The 23,028-nt window shown below is 40.7% G+C and overlaps 1 protein-coding gene across 2 annotated transcripts; it reads left to right on the top strand.

Annotated features, from left to right (window-relative positions):
- Nucleotides 1-19,700, top strand: F13B (coagulation factor XIII B chain). Of its 2 annotated transcripts, XM_063135074.1 has the most exons (11): nucleotides 1-89; nucleotides 2,905-3,105; nucleotides 5,723-5,926; nucleotides 9,872-10,048; nucleotides 10,154-10,330; nucleotides 12,284-12,463; nucleotides 13,062-13,313; nucleotides 14,456-14,665; nucleotides 17,040-17,222; nucleotides 18,110-18,320; nucleotides 19,490-19,700. In XM_063135074.1, the coding sequence occupies exons 1-11, from the start codon at nucleotides 26-28 to the stop codon at nucleotides 19,491-19,493; spliced, it is 1,863 nt and encodes a 620-aa protein (XP_062991144.1). In that variant the 5' UTR covers nucleotides 1-25; the 3' UTR covers nucleotides 19,494-19,700. The 2 variants fall into 2 exon arrangements, with proteins under 2 accessions (XP_062991144.1, XP_062991153.1); XM_063135083.1 differs by lacking the exon at nucleotides 10,154-10,330.
- Nucleotides 19,701-23,028: the final 3,328 nt, after the last annotated feature.

The raw sequence follows: 23,028 nt of genomic DNA, 5'->3' as shown, positions 1-23,028 counted from the left end.
ACCAACCTACTAGGGAGCACTCAGGATGGGATGTAGAAGCTGGATTTTTCCATTTATATTGGCTGCAACAGGGGAACTTCTTACAGAAGGTAAAAGTACTGAAACCTCTTTGTTCTGTATGTTTAAAAAACAGTATATTCTATAAAGTGTGCTTTCTCTTCAGTTGCACAGATCATTGATTCAAGTATGAACATTACAGTATCCATATCTTATTTAGCACTTATAGGATATTTCACTACTGATACTGGTGCACTCACAGTTGCTGTAAAGACTCTTAAGTGGTTTGTATATTCAAAATGCTAAAATTTGTAGCTTTATGGAAGGAGGGACCCGTTAAGTGCATTACAGGATCTTCTCACTTTTGAATACTTTCTTTTTTGCAGCATGTAGTAGAAAGGGCTTCTAAGGCAGGCAAGCTTTCTTAAATTGGTAAGGGTGTGTGTGTTAATTTCAAGCTATTGACATGCTGCAAATGACAAAACTTTTGATCAAAACTTCAGTAGAAAATGGTGGCATATTTTAAAGCTGCAATTCCCCTAATTTCAATTAAGATTCCTTATCCAGAAGCATATTTTTTCCCTTTTTTAACATTTCAATTTGGTCAAACAGAGTTAGTGAGATGTCTGTTTCCATCTCTTTTAAAGCAAATTTATCTATGAAATCTTTAAACTTTTAAAGCTTTTATGAATCTGTGTTGGACTCCAAGTTAAAAGGGCTTGTTGTTAAATCAGGCATAGAAGTAGGTGAAAGGTAAGTTTACAATGTGTATAGATCAACTAGTCTACAAACTTAACAAGAAGGTGATAATGATCTTGTCCAGGGTAGGAAGCCAGGTGTCCTCCAGATGCTTTAAAGGATGACATCTGTCAGTCTTGGCCAGCATGGCCAATGGTCAGGTATTATGGGAGCTGTCACCCAAAACATTTGGAGGGCACTAGGTCACTTACCTCTGAATTCAATTTTCTCAGATATACTGCTGAGAAATTGTAGCTAAAAATAAATATATATATTTCATATAGAATCGGGATTTTGCTGGGTGCCCTATTGTCAATCTTAAGTTGGGTAGTGAGCCATACAAAATTGCACCAGTGTGTGCACGCTTGTACATATTTTTTCACACAATGTATGTTCGTATATTCTTTTGCATGTGCTTTCCCTCAACCGCATTCCATTCACTTCTATATTCATTAGAACGGAGAGTCTGGTGACACCTTAAAGACAAGCATTTTTTTTTTCTGGCATAAGCTTTCTCTCCCCCAGGAAGACAGGAACGTAATTCTGTAGAAAAACTGGAGCCATGACCAAAGATTCTTCAAAACCCAAGTCCTGGATTACATGACCCATGGAAGTGACCAGCGTTAGTTTGAAATTAAATGTTTTTGCACATAGATCAGTCTAGGGCTTGTGGCATCAAGTAACAACTGACTTGAAAATTTGAAACTGCTATCATAGGTCACACAACCCAGAGTGTTATAAACACATCAAACACAATTCAGTGGATGCAGTTCCTATGTAGCATGTTTACTCCCATCGTTCCGAGGGTTCCCCGCTTAAGATAGTTCTTTTGATGCTGCTGTCTAAGGACAAGATCCTGTATGCTGAAGGGAATAGAGAGATATTAGTATGAAAAATATGTAAAGGTATACAAGCTGATTTTTTTATTACATTTCTTCACCACCCCATAGCCAAAGCCATTAAAATACATTATACAGAGTGTAAAATCATTTATGTAAGAACTTATAAATAGATAGCACACATATATATTATATATCTAAAACAATTTTAAACAACTATAACATAAATCCAAGAACATAAGTGCCATGCTGGATCAGACCAAGGGTCTATCTAGTCCAATACTGTCTTCATGCAGTGGCCAACCAGCTGTCGACCAGAGACCTGATGAAAAACTCATTGTATGCTGCCAGATGCCTGAGAAAAGAGAAAGTCTTAACCTGATGCTGAAAAGAACAATGTTGACAGTAGGCAGACCCCATCGGGGAGATCATTCCATAGATCTCCACCAAGAAGTCCCTCTTCATTGTTGCCTTTTTCCGAGCCTCCCTAGAGGAGGAGGCCTTAGATGCTGATGGATTGAAAGGCCTTGATGGATCTCAGCATTGGCTTTTAACTACAACACTGTGGAATTGGATGAAATATGAGGAGGAAGTCCTCTACTTAAGAGCTCTGGGGGAAAGCTTTGAAATCATGTGTTACAGAGAAGTCATGGTAGAAAATCTATTGAGCTAAATAAGTATTTTTAAGTACTACATAAAAAAAGCTGATTTAAGGTTTTGTTCAGATTGCATGTAACTGCAGGAACAAATAGAATATATCAAACTATGTGTGTAGTTGCTGGAAATGTACTAGAATAGATGCAGATTTGTGTATTTTACGGAGTCGTCCAAAGGTTTGAAGTTATTGGATACAAGTTACTCAAATCATCAGGCATTAGATTAGAATGTGAACCGCCCAGAGAGCTTCGGCTATTGGGCTGTATAAAAATGTAATAAAATAAATAAATAAATTTGATACTTTGAATATGTTGCTGAATCATGTACAAAATATGTCAGACAGAGTTCAGTTGTTGAATATTTAATTACTGCAAAAATTGTCCTTACTGAGTATGGGAAAATATTCAAGATCTGCTAGAATGGTTATTTAAGCATTAGACATTGCTTTTTCTAAATTGCATTCTTTTATTTTGTATTGGAGTATTTTTGGGTTAGGAAAACTTTGTTTTCTGGTGGCAGCCTACCAAGCTTCACGTTATTCTTCTTTGCCCACTGTCCTTGTTTCAATTTAATGTACTTGAACAGAATTCAGTATGAGTTTTTTTTTAAAAAAAAAAACATGCTTGTATACTCGATAAATACCTCTCACTGAACATTAACACATGTGTTCTAGACAAGCTTTGTGACTTGCCCAACATAGAAAATGGAAGAATTGCCCCATATTACTATAGTTTTAGAGACTATTACTTTCCAATGAAGAAAGGCAAAAAGCTTTCGTATTCCTGTTTGGCTGGCTTTACGACCGAAAGTGGGAGTCAAGATGCAAGGATAAACTGCACAACGAGAGGCTGGGCGCCTGCCCCGAAATGTTACAGTAAGTCAGTGTCATTGTCTTTCATAGACTAACAGATTTCATGATGCAAAATGATATAGTAAAACTATATGTTAATGTGAATCCTCCATTTGATGGGGGAAAAGATACGTGGGTAGAACCATCCTACAGTTTGCTGTGAGCTCCAATGTCAGAGCCTCCAGCGAATCCAAAAGAACAGTTGGTATGATTCTAGCAGGATGGAGAAGAGGGAAGAAAAGTATTTATGATCCCTCCCTGATCTGGGCTCTTTTATCTTACAAATCCCCTCTAATTGAAACTAATGGCTAGCATAGTTCAGTATCCAAATTGAAGGTGGGTCCGGCAATTTGTTTTAAATTGTTTTCCAGCAACCTGGAAACCATAAAAAAGGGCATTATTTCAAAAGTTAGATCCAGTTTCAACTTGAGAGATTATATTGGAGGTAGTGGGCTCTCCCACACTAGAGGCAGCAGGACAACCATCTGTCAGGATAGCATTAATGTAGATTCCTGCATTGAGCAGAGGATTGAACTCGATGGCCTTATAGGCCTTTTCAAAGTACTATTCTGTGGTTGACCAGCCACAAACATAACCTCAACAAGCTTCTGTATCGAGTATAATTTCTGCAGACACTAGCAAGCGGTACAGTACATGCAACCTCATATACAGGGTTTTATATGTGATTCGATGCATGCGTGGCACTCCAGTGCAAGCAGACTTTCCATGCTGCTGTCAGTGGCACTAACAAATTTGGAGCTTCCAAATGCCTGAAGGCATGTAGCCTGATTGCAGTCAGCAGCTGAGTAGGCCTCTTTCTGGTTCCTGACTCCTAGCTGAGCAGAGCAGAGAAAATGAGCTGTCCCAGCTGAAGTAGAAGCTAGAAAATGAAGCCAGTTCCCAGAGAGAGAGCAAACAGGGAGGGCAAACAGGAGTTTGTCAGGAGGAGTGCAGCAGGGAGGTCCCTTACAAAATTTTATTCTCTGAGCACAAGGAGCCCCAGGGACATATCATAGGATACAAGCGAGTTAAGCAACTGGTCAAGGAAAGGTAAGTGAACTTAACTAACAAACTATTTAATTACCTAGGGGTGAAAAAGGAAAGGAACCTCTCGTGCAAAGCACTTGAGTCATTACTGACTCCTAGAGGGACGCCTGCTTTCACTGACGTTTTCTTGGCAGACTTTGGAGCGGGGTGGTTTGCCATTGCCTTCCCCAGTCATCGTTACCTTTCCCCCAGCTAGCTGGGTACTCATTTTACTGACCTCAGAAGGATGGAAGGCTGAGTCGACCTGAGCTGGCTGCCTGAGAACCAGCTTCCGCTGGGATCGAACTCAGGCCGTGGGGAGAGTTTCAGCTGCAGTAACTGCCGCTTACAACTCTGCGACACACAAGGCTTTAATTACCTAAGGTAATCATTTATAATCTAAAATTCATAAACAGCTGCTGAAGCCAAAACAATGCTACAGCAAAGGGAGCTAAATCGCAGAAGAGTAACCACTTACAAATTTACAGTAGAACAAATTACTCAAGAACAAGTAGAAATTTCAAAAATGAAATTTTTGAACAAAATCATTTAGATAGTAACAAAATCATTTAGATATTTAGGATTTGAGATCCTTAAAAGACAGAAGACTAAATTATGGAAAACTATGGAAAGACATAAAGGAAGGTATAATCAGATGGGAAAAGATAAACCTATCACTGTTGGACAGGATAATGACAATAAAAAGAAGAAATAGAGAGAGGAGAATGGGAGAATTTCCCCCCCTTTCAAACAGTATCTACAAAAATAAGAGAAGGTGTGCTTAAATTAGTACAGAAATGGTATCTGACACCAGTAAAATTGGCAAAAGTCAATAATAACATATCACCTTTGAGCTGGAGGGGATGCCAAACTAATGGGACACAAATCCATATGTGGTGGGAATATAGGAAGGTCAAAAAGTTCTGGGTCAAGGGTTTTCAGGAAATACGAGTAATTACTGAGCAAGAGGTTTGTGAAACACCAGAACTAGCCTTGTTGAATATGTATGTTAAAATAGAGAGCTAAAAGAAAAGAAAAAATACTAATAGGGTTTAGGTTAACAGCCATGAGGCAAGTAATAGCAGGAAACTGGAAGACAGCTTGGATACTGACAATATCACTGTGGAAAAAGAAAATCTGGGACATAGCAATAAACGAAAAGTTGACACAAATTAAGACGCATGCATCGAATCACATATAAAACCCTGTATATGAGGTTGCATGTACCGCTTGCTGGTGCCTGAAGAAATTATACTGGATGCAGAAGCTTGTTGAGGTTATGTTTGTGGCTGGTCAATCACAGAATAGTAGTTGGAAAGGGCCTATAAGGCCATCGAGTTCAATCCTCTGCTCAATGCAGGAATCTACATTAATGCTATCCTGACAGATGGCTGTCCTGCTGCCTCTAGTGTGGGAGAGCCCACTACCTCCAATATAATCTCTCAAGTTGAAACTGGATCTAACAGTCTCCTAGATACTGCAAGTCTATCATGGGGTAGGGAATTGGATTAGGTGTCTTCCATGTGTCTTTCATCATGAGCATGGAGATGTGTTAACAAAGGAATAATGAAACATTTTCCTTGTCTTTTTATTCAACCCACACCTAATTGTTTAGAGAAATGTGCCAGACCTCCCTTGGATCATGGTGGATTCTCTGATAAGAAACTGTCCTATAAAATACGGGAGAGCCTGCAGTACCGTTGTGATTCAGGCTATCAGACTCCTGAAGGCAGCAGGAACGAAACAATACAGTGTCTCCAGGATGGATGGTCCGCTCTGGCACAGTGTACAGACGCAGATGCAACTAGTATGGCTTTAGGTAAACCTCCACCTCCAACAAGTTGTTCAAATGGTTCCAGACAATGTTTTCACTGATGCTGGGGCACTTTGAATGTATTTGGTGATGGTCTGGCAGACATCATTTCTGTGGGTCTTCCCAGTGAATCTGAGTGTGTGGGAGGGGGGAGGGAGGGTTGTCTTAGAAATAAGAATTTTAGAAACTGTATTCACAAGGTAATGTCCTAATGCTTAGATTTTCTTGGGGGGAAATGGCATCTACATCTTACTGCCTTTCAGAATTACATATTTTCAGGTTTTAGAAAAAGTGCATATTATTGAATTCAGCAAGTTAGTCATTAACCATTATTGCTGGGAAATGTATCAACCAAACTTATGAAAGGGTTTTATGTCTGTTTCCCAATGAGAATGTTGAAAACCTAGGCATTTCAAAACATGAAATTTCATATCCAAATTTGGTTGAATTTTGTTTTTGCTCTAATACAAATGCCACCAGGAAGTGGTTCACTAAAAGTATTGAACTGGATGCATAATCTCCCTTCTGTGGATAGGAGGACTCTGATTATGAAAGGTGCCCCTGCCTGATTTTCAGGGATCACCTTGGACCCAGCTTGCCCCATTCAGCAGGATTCTCCCCTCCCTGTGTAGCAATTTCAGGAGGGGTGCTATGGAGAGGAAGAGAAAGGGAAGTTCACTTCTGCCAGCCCAGTTGCATTGTGTTTATTCTCTTTGACATATATTTGCCAACCTATTTCTATTGAAAAGAGACTAAAGGCACCATCCTATACATGTCAAAAGTAAGCTCTATTGTGTGAAATGGAACTTAATCCTAGGTATATTTAGGCATTAGGATTTACTTCTGTGTAAATATGTGTAGCAGGGGTGCACAACCTTTATGAGCTCAAGGGACACATGTATGTTGCCTCAGGGGCTGGGGTCTGCATGCGCAAACACCTCAACCATCCTTATACAGACTAATTTTTCCTTGCTGCTAACAGTGGTGGGGCAAAATTGATTTGTATGAGTGTCTCGGGTAAAGGGAATGGAAGTTACAGGCAGCAGGGAAATCCGTGGGATAGGGAAATTCATTGGTGGGCACAGGTTGTGCACTCCTGATATATAGGGTGCACTTTAGGCTAAAATCTTGTACGCACTTACCTGGAAGTACATCCCACTTAACTCAATGGAGCATCTGAGTAGATGGCTCTGTCGGATGAGTTTAACATGGAGTATAATTAAAATGCAGATTAATTTTGGGGGGTAATTTTGGGGTAATTAACATAGGTATAGTTATTAACAGGGCAACCTGCAAAATAGTGAGAACTGGTTGTGGTGACCCCCTATTCATCTTCCGTTTATTTCTCACTATAAATCAAAGGGTCCCAATCAAGAGACAGGTCATCGGAAGGCTGCTCTGTGACTCACCAGCTCTATTTGGCCCCACAGCACCAAGCCCAGCACCCTCTATGCAACCTTATCCTTCCCCGCTGCCACCATTTAATACTGAAAACTTTTCTTTTTCCTAAAGCTTTTAAAACTTGATTTTGTTCTGACTTTATACTGTTAGTTTTACCCTACCCAGTGCCTGTTTGCATTCTCTTCCCCTCCTTATTGTTTTATTATGATTTTATTAGAATGTAAGCCTATGCGGCAGGGTCTTGCTATTTACTGTTTTACTCTGTACAGCACCATGTACATTGATGGTGCTATATAAATAAATAAATAAATAAATAATAATAATAATACCTCAGGTTCTCCATGAATCCAATTCCAGTTTATAAATAAAACAGAATAACTTCTATTAAGCAACCAGTAAGTAAGGTTATGCAGTGTACAAAGCTGATGGTGTCATCAGGTTCAATACTTGTATTTCAATGGCAACCCTGCCTACTGTATCCCCTAGACTACACTCTCTTCTCCCTCTCCCTCTTTTCCCCAAAATAATGAAACACATTGTTCCTACACTTGCTCTAGACCCTACACAGACAAACCCTGACTCTAACTCTCCACACACAAATCCTAACTGCTTCCATCCCTAACTCCTCCCTCCAGCTGCTAACTGACAATACAAACCTTTGTACCACCAGCCAATCAGCATTCACCTCACACATTCTACTCCCTTCCTCCCCCTCTCAACCACATTAACCACTTACCATCCGATGTCCACTGCACATATTTTATTTATTACATTTATATCCCACCTTTTTTTCCTCCAAGGAACCCAAGGTGGCGTACATAATCCGTCTCCTCTCCATTTTATCCTCAAATCAACAACCCTGTGAGGTGGGTTGGGCTGAGAGTCTGTGACTGGCCCAAAATCACCCAGTGGGTTTCCATGGCCGAATGGGGACTAGAACCAGCTCTCCTGACTCCCAGTCCAACACCTTAGCTACTACAATACATTGGCATCTTAAACAGCAATAAATCGTGAAACATTGCAAATACGTACATCACAACATTGGCAACAAGCAGTAAAACATCACGCCGGTTTTGTCTGTAAGGGGCCTCAGTCTTGAAATTCTGGTGACCAGACTGGACCATCTTCTAGCAATCCATCTTATTGCTTGTGCCACTGCACTAGCTTGCCAGGGGAGGGCGCTCCTGCCCCGCTCTTCAGTAAACCCCATGCTACACATCAGAAAGTGAAAGTGCGACATCAAGGTTGTAGTTTCTCTGCTGGAAATGGGGCTCTGAAAGTGGGGTGGATTTTTTTCTTTGTTCCCTTTTGGTGGCTTTGCCAAAGGCAACATCTTTCTGGTCCTAAATTCTATAAAGGATTGATAAGACGGGTCTTTGGTCCCCCTCAGGAATGTCCCCCTGGGAACAATACTTAAAGGAGATACAAATCAGTCTATTTCTGGTCTGTGTTGAGTTTCAGATGTCTCTATTCAGTCAAATTTCTGTATTAAATCTGTGATTTAAAAAAAAAATCATGAAAATACGCATTATTTTTCTACGAACTTTTGAGCTGAGAATTGAATTGCATAAGTTCTTAGAAGGATGCAGTCTGAAGGATTAGGTCCATTCCCCGTAAAAAGATGAAATTTCTCCCTATCCTTAGTCATTCTGGCCCTTTTATCAAAGGGGACTGTTGCTTGCCAGATCACCGCTTGGTGCAGCATCTTGACTTTTCTTTTAAGCTGGGAAAAAAAGGAAAGAGAAGACCTTCGGCCAAGCCACCAAATGTAAGGACACCCCACCTGGAAGTGATGTGTCTTTTACCCACCCCCTGAAAGTTGGTGATATTCTACCTCCCCTGGCCACACCCCTTTTTGAGGGACAATTGATCCTGTGAAGATGGGGGGACAGGGAAATTCTGCCCAGCTCTGGGGTGATGCTACTTGTTCAACACCAATCAGGCTGCATCTGATCTTATAAAGCCTCAAACTGATGACAGGCTCTTCACTCTGAGGGCAACCTGTTGCTTGTTTATTTATTTATTTATTTATTTCATTTATATCCCGCCTTTTTTCCTCCAAGGAGCCCAAAGCAGCGTATGTAATTCTCCTCGGCTCCATTTTATCCTTACAACAACAACCCTGTGAGGTAGGTTGGGCTAAAGAGTTTGTGACTGGCCCAAAGTCACCCAGTGGGTTTCCACGGCCGAGTGGGGACTAGAACCTGGATCTCCCGACTCCCAGTCCAACACCTTTGCCACTACACCACACTAGCTCATCATCATCATCATCATCATCATCATCATCTCATTTCTATACTGCCCCATAGCTGAAACTCTCTGGGCAGTTTACAACAGTAACGTTCTTGTTTGACTGCATACTCAGCTGCCACTTCCATGGTTTTCTTTACTTTACCTCCAGATAATTCAGGACCTCAGTGCTCCATGAACAGTTAAAACGAACAGTAAAAGGAACAAAAACATTAGTATGGTCTTTTTTGTACATTTGCCACTGTTTGCTATTCTTCCGCCTTCCCTCCCCTCTTTCCAATGCTACTTCTTGTTTTTAAGACACATGTTCAGCACCAGACCTGCTCCATGGCCACTATCATACAGCCCAACGTGTGTTCAAGCTGAATGAAAAGCTCCAATACGAATGTGACGATGGATATCTTACAGCAGGAGGTCACACAAGGGAAGAAGTACAGTGTCGTCGTCCAGACTGGTCCCTTATCCCAAAGTGCACTAGTATGTTGATTTACACGTTCTTCCTTTTCAACTGTCTTGTCTGGCCTTCACCAGCTTTTGTGGGATACTTGCTTGTTTTCGTTCTTGCGTTGTATTTCTTCTTAGAATTGGGATGTTCATTACGAAGTCCTATAGAACGTGGAGGTGTCCATCCCAGGAAGGGAAGCTACGATGAAGGAGACGTGGTCCAGTTCTTCTGCTTGGAAGGTTATTCTTTAAAAGGGTCAGATTTAATTCAATGCTATTACTTTGGCTGGTACCCAGAACCACCAGTATGTGAAGGTAAGTCTTTTACAATCTTTACAAAGTTGGGACTGGGGGATTTCTGTTCTCCCCAGCAATCTCAAACCCTCCCCATCAACCTCTCTTCCCTTTTTAAATCTCTCTGACCCACATAACACCAGTACCAAAGACTGTGCAATTTTCTTTTACATACATTACAAAACGATGAGGGAAGCATAAGTAACACCAAACCATCAACTGAAGACGAGAAATTTAAGTGCTTACTTTTCGTATATATCATGTCTGTTTGTTCTCTAAACTAAACTATTCCCCATCTGCCGAAATCTGCTGTTTTTCAAATTCCTGCTATTTGAAGTTACATGAGTGCTGCTTTGATCTCCTCTTTCAATCTCTCTCTCTCTCTGTGGGGGAGGGCAGGGTAGAGGAAGGGATGTGTTTGATTTTGTTTGTTTGAAGACAAAAGGAATGCACACAAATTAAACCAGCTACTGTTATGAAACATGCTCTTTTATAAGCTGCATTACCCTGATATATATTAGAGTTATGAGAGGTGGGGTTTTTTCACATCATGCTTAGCTTTTTGTATTGGGTGGGAGCTACCCTTGTAACTCTGCCAGATGAGGTTCAATGTAAGCAAGTGTGATATGATGCACGTTGGGGCAACCCCCACCCCCCAACTTCAAGTATAACCTGATGGGATCTGAGCTGGAGGTGATGGAACAAGAAACAGTTCTTGGGGCTGTGGTAGACAGCTCAAGGAAAATTTCAACCCAGTGTGCAGCAGCTGTAAAGAAGGCAAACTCCATGTTAGGCATTATAAGAAATGGCAAAGGTAGAACGCTCCTAGCAGCGTTCTGCAGACAACTTAACGAACTCTATAACAGCCCTGAGGAAGAGCGCAGTTGCGTTCAAAATGCGTAGGCGGCACCTTGGCACTGTAAATAAACTTTTGTAAATATTCTGTTTTGAAGATTGCCTGGTTCTACCTTTGCCTTTGCCTTTTCTTTTTACTCCCCCATGGGGTTTTCCTTGCTTTTGCACTTATTATAAGAAATGGAACTGAGAATAAAACTGCAAGTATCATACTGCCTTTATACAAGTCTATGGTGCAACCACACTTAGAATTCTGTGTACAGTTCTGGTCACCACACCTAAAAAAGGATATTATGGAGCTGGAAAAATGCAGAAAAAGGCAACTAAAATATTATAATACTAGAACCTGGGGTCATCCCATGAAGCTGATTGGTGGGAGATTCAGGACAAATAAAAGGAAGTACTTCTTCACACAGCATGTAGTTAAATTATGGAATTCACTACCACAAGATGTACTGGTGGCCACCAATTTGGATGGCTTTAAAAGAGGGTTGGATAAATTCATGGAGGAGAAGGCTATCAATGGCTACTAGCCCTGATGGTTGTGTGCTACCTCCAACATCCGAGTCAATAAGCCTGTGTGCACCAGTTGCTGGGGAGCATGGGTGGGAGGGTGCTGTTGCACCATGTCCTGCTTTGTTGGTCCCTGGTTGACAGCTGGTTGGCTGTGTGAACAGAGTGCTGGACTAGATGGACCCTTAGTCTGATTGAGCATGGCACTTCTTACGTTCTTATGGTAAGAGCCTCCAAAACCATTGAGTTGGATTCAGAGAAGATTGTACTGAAATCTGGTTATGCAACAGAGATTTCCTGATTTCTCCTCATGCCTGTTACAGAACTCTGCACCCACAAAAACTGATACTGATGGTCGATCGACCCTCCAGGAATGGCATGAGATGGGGCACAGGGGCATGCAGAAAGGGGAAAATCGAAGAAATTTGACAGGGATGCCTTATCCAAATGGAAGTGCTTTTCCACTTGCAGAAGTCATCTCTGGATCCAAGCTATAATCCTGAGCCCAAATTTACTGTAGCACCGGCCTTCCTAAAGGATTGTATCATGAAGATGGATCTAATCCAATATCAATTGGGTGTCTTTCTCCCCTCTTTTTTTTACCAGAAAGAAGAAACAAGTGTCCTCCTCCACCCCAACCTCCTAACTCCAAAGAGCTAAGCAATGTAAGGACATACCATCATGGAGACATATTACATTTGATGTGTAAGCCTCCTTTTCAGATCAGAGGTTCTGATGTAATCCGGTGTGAGAATGGCAAGTGGACTTCGCCTCCCAAATGCACTGGTTAGTTGCATCACCCCTCCCCATTAAACCTTGGATTAAAACTGGCTAAAATTTAGAAGATCACCAATTAGAGTTTTGACACATTTAATACATAGTTAAATACATGCATTTTCTCCCAAACCATATTTAAATGCATATTTTGATATATTCAACCACCAGGAACTGAGTTGCAACATTCAGAGAAGTACAAAACATTATGGAGAGTCAATTTCAGATCTGCATGTTAGTCCAAGAGATGCTGATCAGATCAGTTCATGTGGCTTGAAACCACAATAACTGACGGAATGCCTCTCTCGACTCAAACATTCCTGGACATAACAATCAACATCTGGGCCTCGCCTCCAAGTGCCATCTCCAAGGGAGGTTTGGAAGGAGGCAACAAGGGACAGGGCCTTTTCAGTGGTGGCTCCCTGATTATGGAATGAGCTCCCTACTGGTCATCTTTTGGACACCAGATAATGCAGTTAATAGTGTATGATGAAGCATCTATGTCGGCTGTTTTACAATAGGTCTATTAGGAAAAACATTGTTTATTTGTTTTAGCTGAAGTTGGGGGTGCTGGAATAATCTGTTTTGTTTCGTTTTCTGTTTCCATCAGTCCTTTCTCCTGTCTCCGATGTGGGCAGCGTGGCAAGCACAGATGTTCGTCACAACCTAGAACCAGATAGGAACTGCAGTTCCCCACCTGAAGTTAAAAATGGTTTGATTACTAGTACAGTTGATCGATTCTTGACAAGCTACAAAACTGATTCTTCAGTGCGATACAGATGTAATTCCTTTCATCTGATGAAAGGACCTAATGCAGTTCACTGTGTCCAGGGACACTGGACAGAGCCACCGATTTGTTTAGGTAAGTCTTGGAGAAGAACAAACAAATTTCATATATTCAGAAACTGGAGGGTGCTATGGTGGAATGGGTCTGGTAATGATATAACCTTATTACAAATGGTAAACCTCTAGGTCAGAGGTGGGCAATTTGTGACCTTTCAGATATTTTGGCCTACGACTCCCATCATCCCTCATCATTGGCTATGCTGGCTAGAGCTAATGGGAGGTGTAGGTCAAAACATCAGGAAGGCCATAAGTTTCCCACTTCTGCGTTAGGCATTTTCCACCTTTTACTGGGTGGAATTAATTAGGGATGAACATATCTAAGCAGAGAATTCCATAGAAAATGCTTCGCTGGAATTTTGGTGACAGATTGCCATGGAAATTCAGGAGGTGGGCAGTGGGATCTAGAATAATGATGTCCTTGAGCAACTGCAGATGCCCCTTGAGTGTGCATGCACAAGGACCAAAAGACCTTTGTAATGGCTGCAGACTCCACCAGTGTGGATTTCCCCAGGAATTCTGAGCGTGGTATATTCTTGGGTGTCTGGTCCCATTCGTAAATAAAGCAAGACAAATCACATATATGACATTATAGTGCCTTACTATCTTTCACAGCAAATTTAGTTTTCAGATAATACTATGCAATATGATACTTTGAAACAGCTTACCCTAATCGCTTTTTGAAAGCATAGTTGCTGTGGATCTTCAGGGATTTTCTTCCCTCCGAACAATTTTGAAATTGAATGCACGATTGAAGTGTGTTTGGACACACATTGAGACCTTCGTAACTGGCGATCTAATCCTATGTTATGAGAAATAACAAGTGGTCAAGCTCAGTGCATTTTCTCATTATGGATGGAACTGCTGAAATATGAACAATCAATCAAAATTATGGACCAGTCATTTTAGACACTTCTCTATGGTGCTAGCCTTGCAGGGGGTGTTCTTTACCCTGTTGGCTATGTCATTGTTGACCACCATTGGGCTTGACTGTCTCAGTGCATCGAGGGCAGGATACTGTGAGAAGAAGCAGATGACAATTAACCAGTAATCTTAAAATATTCTCTCCTATCAATACTCTGGGTCAGCTAGGTTTCTGTGCTGTGAAATGATTGGATGCCTAATTCTCTAATCTCTTAATTACTGAACTTTGTCCTGCAGAACCATGTTTGATTGATGAAGAAAATGCTGGCAACCACAACATAGAAATGAAATGGCGCCTGGAAGAAGAATTATTACATTTTTTACATGGTGACGTTATTGAATTTGTGTGCAAACCAGGCTATGCTTTGCCACCATCTATCAGAGAATCTCAGCTCCTGGTTCAGTGCACCAATGGAGAACTGAGATATCCAAGGTGTATTTCAAAAGGTAAAATACTGTCCTCCTTGCAGAAGTTTTATTAGAGTTCTGCCGGCATTTATGATCCAGAGAATCATTAGATGGTCCATTATGCAATTCTGTTGTTGGAGCTAAACAGGTCTGATCCCATAAACTGGGAGATTGCTTGGGAACCCTATTAAACTGATGTGAGCCCTTTGGAAGAAGAACAGGGTATAAGTGCAACCATTATGTTTCATTATAGTGTTGCAGTGGAAGCTTTAATGGGTATCATAGTATTTGAAATGATGAATTTCACCAAGATTAATCATTTTTAAACTTGCTATGCTCTGGCAAGAAAACACTGCTGTTATTGCCTGGATATGTGCCTGGATATATGCAGTAAACAGATAAGGTGAACATCTAAGTAATTTGAAACATTGCTATCTTTGGAAAACAATGGTGCCTTTTTTATATGTGTTTTGTGAAGCTAGTTACTCTTAGCTGGACATGGATGTAAGTTTCTCAGTATCTGTAGTAATATTGATAAGGAAAATACTGTTGGTCTCAAACTACAATTAGACTTTAAGTTTGATTTGCACAATATTACATGCAATATGATATAAGTAGGATTGTTTTGAATCCTATTTGGATCATGCTGTTCTTTCAAGGAACTTAGGAGGGCATACAAACTGGGTTATCCCAGTTTATTCTCAAAACAACCCTGGAGAAATGTTGGTGAAGTGACTTCCCCAAAAAGTCTCTGCAAACTTCATGACGGAACAGCTGTTTCAAACTAGGTATCCCTGGGATAAGTCTCAATGCTCTATCCACTGTACCATGCTGCCTCTCATTTTTAGTTACAGAGCAGATCGCGAGAGGATTTTTTTTGGTGTCAGGTTAATTTTTGTTTAGTCATTTGATCATATAGAACCTATCAAAGGCCCCACTTTTTGAACGTTGACATGCTATCGAAGCTAACGGGGAAAAACATTTCAGGGTGAAAGTTGGGTCTTGTGTGGTTGCAAAGATTTCAAAAACTGCACTTTCTTACCTTTTTAACATGCGGTTAACATCCACTTCTCTTTCCTCAGTCCACAACTATTTATCTTAGTTTTCTTTAAGGGAATGGGCTTCTTTAGGGGACAGTCAACCAGAGAGCCCTGGCTATGGGAGCGGTATATAAGTGCAATAAATAAATAAATAAACCAGCTTTGGCTATTTGATGACACCACAAAGTCAAATTAGAGTGAGGGCAGTACTTCCTGCCCTCATTCTTAATGGGTGAAATTGTGCAGTGCATGCCCCCAAATGATCAAAGCAAGGGCTTGGGGTGGGGCTGTCCTGGGTTTTAAGGAAATATTTATTTTTGCTTTATCGGAGTTGCTGGGAAGGCTGTTAGGAAAATGCTAACCCATCTCTTTTAAACACAAACAATGGCACAAACAGGTTCACAATAAATTCTGGGTAACTGGCATAAAAAATAGTTGTCAAGATGACCTGGATGGTATCCGAAGAGAAAATGATGAGTCACTTGGATCATTGGGCTATTTGAGTAATGAGCAGGTGCAAGCCTTTAGCATTGCAGGTCAAAAGTGTACTTAAAGTTTTCACTTACCAATTAACAAGCCAAAAATATTATGTAAGTTATTCACATCAAGATGCTTGATAGAAAGAAGTGTAGAAAAAATATAGAATTAGGTCTAATTAGCAAATTTTGAGTAAGAATTTATCTTCTGATTCAGAATTGATTGTCTTTAGCCTGAAAGGTGTATGCATTTGAATGTGAACTTGGTACATAAAATGAGATCTCTCATTATTAAGCTATTAGGATTAAAGGTCTAACAACATTTGGAAAATTCTATGTCTTATTAAGCTATTAATATCTAAGACTCTTTAGCAAGAAATATTTTAATGTTACTTTTTTGGAAATTATAGTTTGATGTATATTACAAGTATACTTCTAATAAAATAAAAAATGGATATTTCTTCTCCTTACTAATTTTTGTTAGTACAAAACTAAAATTGAATCCACCTAAAACATTTTTTGATGTAAGTTTTGTTTGAAGTGTATTGATCAGCCAAAGGCTTCTGAAATACTGAAACTATAGCTTGAAAATCTTCAGCAAGGGCCAAATCCATAACAGGGCAAAAGATTTCTTGCATAATGCACCTGCCCCTACTTTTGTTCAGTCATAGGCCATGGCTAGACCAGGCCTATATCCTGGGATCATCCCAGGATCATCCCTGTGCATCCAAATGACACACAGGGGATCCTGGGAGTGGGCAGGGATGACCCCTCCATTTGCATGGGATAATCCTTAGGTCTAGCTAAGGCCCTAGTCACAGCACATTATCTGTAAATAACTATCTTAGGCTGACTTTCTCTCACCTCTTTTTAATACATGCTTTTCTAATTTTCTAGACCCAAATGACAATTGCGGCTCTCCACCTTCCATAGAAAATGGAGTTCTTGTGGGATTGTTGACAACAGACTATGCCCATGGGTCATCAGTAGAGTACAGTTGCCATGAATATCATTTTTTGCAAGGGTCTAGAACAGTGTCCTGCTCAAAGGGGCAATGGACTACCCCGCCAATTTGCATAGGTATTGTACCATGTCACTCATTTTTGCGCTTAGTAACAATAAGATATTGTCTATGTTTACTTGATTCATTGTCAGGTGTCTCAGTCTTGTGTTGCTCAACCAATAAAACTGGGATAAAGCAGCCGTATATGACATTCTTCCATTATAAAAGGTGTTATGGAAGGAGGAAAGAACTGTATGTATTTATTTATTAGGTAATTGTTTTGAATCAACCAATATGCAGGCGATGCAATGTGCATGGTACAGCTCTCCAAACAAAATCCGTGAGTGCCCAGTAAAGATCGTGCAATAAAATGCTCATCTGATGATGCCCTGGGAAGGACTCCTGTCTGAAACCCCTGGGAGCTGCTGCCTGTCAGTGTAGGCAATATGGAGCTCAGTGGACCAATAGTCTGATATGGTCTAAGTCAGTTTCCTGTGTTTCTAATGCCTTCTTGGTCCATTCTAGAAAACTGTTGGTAAAGTACATGCAGTAGAGAGGCCTGCATGTAAAGATCTGCAATAGTCCAATGAGCATGCCAAACCACATGGTAATTAATTGTATGCAAATTTGTTTAATTATGTATCTTAGCACTGAAAGCATGCATCAGATTAATTAGAAACTGAGCACCCAATTAATCTGAAGTATGCTTTCAACAGCAATATGCAAATTTCAAAAGATAATAGTACAGCACTTCAGCTACTACCTTATTTTTGTAATACAGTATTAAATACTAGAATTATTTTTAGCAAGTAATTGACCAAATTGTCTTCTATTTAATGATCTAATTGAGTAAAAAAAGAAAAGAAAAAATGGCAGAAACCAAAGTAAAAGTCTTTAATGCTATTGCCCTACGAAATTATACAGTATGGTTAGAAAATATTAATACTGCATTTGTTTTCTAAAGAGCCTTGCACCTTATCACAAGAAGAGATGATAAAGAATAATTTGGATCTGAGGTGGAGTTTTGACCAACGACCTTATTTTGTACATGGAGAATTTGTTGAGTTTATGTGCAAACCATACTATTTTAAACCACGTTCAAGTTCACCGTCTGATTTTAGAATACAGTGTCAGAATGGGCAACTGTTGTATCCGCACTGTAATGAGATACCAGGGTAAGCTACTAAATCATCTTCATGTATACTCAAATGTCAACACTGGTGAGGCACCACCAGTTCATTGTGAGTGAACTGCTCTGATGATATGTTACTCTGCAACGTGGGTATAATCCAGAACGTGAGCAGGACCTATGGCACTGTCTATTCCAGGGGTAGGCAACTTGTTGTCCTTCAAATGTTTTCTCCTACAATTCTCACCATGCAACGCCATTCGCTAAGCTGTCTAGGGCTGATAAACTACGAATACATGTGTGGGGACTCATGTGCTAGAATGTGTGAGATTATGCTAGTCTAGAAACTATCTACCTGAACAGAAAACTCTTCATTTTGTAGGAACGTTTGAACTTGGAGGTTCATTCAAGACATGTGATCTCCCAACATCTAACTTCAATGAAATAGTATCAGTGAAGGCTGCAGAGTGTGTCCTGTTCAGTGTTCAAACTAGTGCTTAAAGAACCTCCACTTTTAGGAAAGCTGAGTGTGACAAAATCAACTGCTTGTGATGTTAAGCTGTTTTGTTGTATTAATATCAGGGTATTTAGTTTAGCAGGAAATGTATGTAGAGGTAAGAAAGGGTTAACTGTGGGCAAGATGGGGCTTGCGAGTGATTGGCTGTTTTAGTTCTACTTGGCTTGAGTGATGTCACAGGCGGGTTTATTTTCTGCCTTGACAGTTTGGAGATAGGGTTTGGAGTTCGGCGGAGGGATGGAAAGGGAGGATTTAGAAGGGTAGTGAGGCAGACTTAGGCTAATTAACATTTTGTAAATAATAAACTTTTATTTTATTTTTCTGACTTCAGTCCATGTGCCAGCTTGGTCTTCGTTTACGCTACCTCATATATAAACACATAATAGCCAGTACCCACTTCCCAAATTAGAAGTAACAATAACAGTGATAAATTCAATGCATTTGACGTTAATTGTGGCTGTGGAAAAAGTTAGCTAAGTCAATGGGTACAACTATTTGGGCAGTGACGTCCCACTCTTCAGGCTTATTATCTTAGGCATGAAGTGATAATAAGGGAAAGCCTGGGTAAAAGGAGGGGCAGACATCACACTGAGCAATGCTGCTGCTTTATTATAATCTAGGTACCCAAAAGCAAGTTTTGGAGGTATTGGCTATACTTGTCTCAGCTTTGAGCTAACATGCCATGTTTTTGTTTTTAGGTAAAAGGGAATTGGGGAAATGATGTTTGGATGGTTCGTCAGCCTCTCCCCATGTTGCAAGCTGGTTACCAATATGAATGTTGGCTCAGATGTTTACTGTCACAAGGCTCCTTAGGCACTCAAGTCTACTGAAATTGGTACTGACCTCAACTTAGAACACCGTTTGGAGACGCTTTTGAAGTGCATATCCCCACAATCTGTTTGCTGTAATAAAGATTAGCAACAGTGCTCATATGACACCCCTTGCATTTTGTTACCTCAAACACTAGACTTCTGAAGTTGCACCTCATTCTCCTTTTACTTTTCTTATCAGTAATGGGCTCAGCATGGCAGTAAAAAAATAATTATGCAATAATAGTCAATTAGAGAACTAACAAGTTGCTGCTCTTTCATGACACCCCCAAACAGCTGCCGCACATTGCCTAATGGGAGGTTTAGCCCTGTGTGTGTGTATGAAAGAGAGAGCGAGAGAGCGCAATATGCAATCTTGCAAAGACAAGTGTATTTACCATTGCAGTCCACACTTTAGGTTTCAAATCCATACTTAAAACATGTTAGGTGCCCACCTAACAAAATACAAGCTGTGAATATTATTATTATTATTATTATTATTATTATTATTATTATTATTTATTTATTTATTTATATAGCACCATCAATGTACATGGTGCTGTACAGAGTAAAACAGTAAATAGCAAGACTCTGCCGCATAGGCTTACAATCTAATAATAGACTGGAATAGACTCTCTTTCCATTGCAGCAATCCTTATTGCCCCTTTGGGAAAGACCAAATAGCTTCATGAAAAGCCGCAGGTACCATTAAACCACCAGGTTCACATAAGTTTAGAACCCAATGAATATGCATTTTTTGATCACTTGTTGAACAGGATCCAGATGTCTTTCCTTAGGGAAGTTTTCTGTATGAGGGATTTTGGATTTTCCCAGCATTCCATGGCCTAATCTACACCAATCAGGATATAGCACTATGAAAGCGGTATGAAAGCAGTATATAAAAGGCAAGAGCCACACTACTGCTTTATAGCGGTATTGAAGTCCACTGACAACTGTTGGGACCCATTGTCACGTACCATATACTAGGGTGACCATATTTTGGAAACCAAAAAGGAGGACAACATGGCCGCCCCAAGGTGGTGTGCCCACCAACATGTCCAGCCCCCAAGGGGGCATGCCCACCAGCATGTCCAGCCCCCAAGGGGGCATGCTCACCAGCATGTCCAGCCCCCAAGGGGGCATGCCCACCCAAACATGTCCTTGGTCACAGGTCTGATTTCACAGCACACAATTAAGACAAACCTGTTCTACATTACATCTTAATGTTAAAATCACTGGAATAAAGTATAAGTGAGACATTCAATGTATCTGAAATTAACTTCACTCATTCCTACTTCTGTAGCTTTTGCTGTACTTTGAAGCATTTGCTCTACTGTGTGCTCAGCTACACCAAGCAGGGTATTCCACTATGAAAGTGGTATATAAAAGGCAGGAGCCACACTATTACTTTATAGAGGTATTGAACTGCACTGCAGGAGCTACTCTACTGCTTTATAGTGGTACTGAAGTGCACTGACAACTGTTGGGGCCCATGACACATCTACACCAAGCAGGATATAACACTATGGAAGTGGTGTGAAAGTGGTATATGGTATGTGTCATGGGCCCCAACAGTTGTCAGTACACTTCAATACTGCTATAAAGCAGTAGTGTGGCTCCTAGCTTTTCTATACCGCTTTCAAAGTGAAATATCCTGCTTGGTGTAGATGAGCCCTGTGTGTGATACAGTCTTCCCTTCCTTCAAATATCTTTTCTGACTGCATATCCTTCACTGGATGACCATAGTCTAACCTTTCCTAACATTTAACACTGTTTCCCCATCACCTTACTGCATACTGCTACCACTGAACAAATGAAGCAGTTGACAAGTATACAACAACCAAACAACCAAGCATTCAGAAAGAGTATAAACTACTATTAGCCTGCAAACGTTAGCCATGGAACAAAATGGATTAAAGCTTGTCTTAGCTTGTTTCAACTTCAACCAGGCATAACAATCAAAAACAACCAAGAAAAATACACCTACATTGAAATTGCAATACCTAATGACAAAAATGTTGCAGAAAAGAAAAATATACATGAATGGATATGGAAGTTAAAGAACTATGGCAACAGGAAAAACTTACGATTATTTGTTAGTCACATCAGTCACCAGCATGACATCGTGGTTGTTTTTACAGAAAACCTTCAAAAATTAGGCCTACCAAAATACATGCACGCCAACATCCAGAAAGCAGTCATACTTAAAACATGTTCAATAGTCAGGGCATTTCTGAATCAGTAAAAGACAGCATGACTTGATAAAGCCCATCATGTTCATCTAGAAAAACTACCACAAGCAAGAAAAGAGAGATAGATGATGATGATGATGATGATGATGATGATGATGATGATAGCAACCCTGTTAATTTTTTAAACGTTTCTTTAAGAAGGATGAACAATTGTCAGCCACTGTTACAAAATATACGTCATGCCAATTATAGTAAACAAATTGGAAAGGAAGGTCTATGGGTCTAAAATGCATTATTTAATAGGAACATCACCTCCAAATCATCCCCCCAACTCACAGAAAACTACAGCCACCCCCACTACAAACATGCACATGCATTCATTCATTCAAACAACCAGGCATCCCATTCAGACATCAATACACTCACACTGCCAGCACACATGTGCGTGCACGCACACACACTCAGCATCATTCACTCCAAAAACACGCATGCACACATGCATGCACACGTGCATTCACTCAAAGACCCCATGCACCCCCACATTCTCTCTCACACAAAAACCTCAGTCTTGCCTCCTCCTCTACCTTCTCCTCCTCCTGCTTGCTTCTTCTTATGCTTCTACTTGCTGCTTCTTCTGCTTCTTCTTGCTGCTGCTTCTTCTGCTTCTGCTTCTTCTGCGCTGGGGGTTGGGGTGCTGGAGGCTGCATTGCTGGAAATTCCTGCATGCAGCCCCCAACCACTCACCTCTCTCTCATCGCCCACCCCTCATGGCAGCCATCTTGAATCTCGCCCGAACTCACGCGAGATCTTGGCTGTTGGCTGGGTCTCGCAGAGTTCCCAGCTAGCTGCCGAGATCTCTCGTGAGTTCGGGCGAGATTCAAGATGGCCGCCGCCACTCGCCGGAGAAATTTAGGCCTGGTAAATTGGAGATGTGGTTGCTGCGAGCCCAGTAACCACAACCCCGGTATTTTGGGCCCTAAGTCCGGTTGCTCCGGACCCCCAGCTCTCCCCGGAGGGTATGGGCAGCCTAATTCATGTCCATCCCCTGGCTAGTACATTGAAGGATCAATCTTCTATTGCTTTGATCATGCGAAGCTGTACATGCTTTCAGCATGTCAAATTTGAATCAGATTCGGTCATCCCTTGATTTTTTTTAATGATTTTGTTTAATTTCCCTCTCTTAAACCCTTTTCCTGGTAGTCCACAAGTCCGGAGGATTGAAGGATCGATCTTCTA

Source organism: Elgaria multicarinata, chromosome 1, assembly GCF_023053635.1.
Source record: "Elgaria multicarinata webbii isolate HBS135686 ecotype San Diego chromosome 1, rElgMul1.1.pri, whole genome shotgun sequence".
NCBI classification, from domain to species: Eukaryota; Metazoa; Chordata; class Lepidosauria; order Squamata; family Anguidae; genus Elgaria; species Elgaria multicarinata.
The sequence above is the reverse complement of the archived record's forward strand: the minus strand, read 5'-3'. Positions and strand labels throughout refer to the sequence as shown.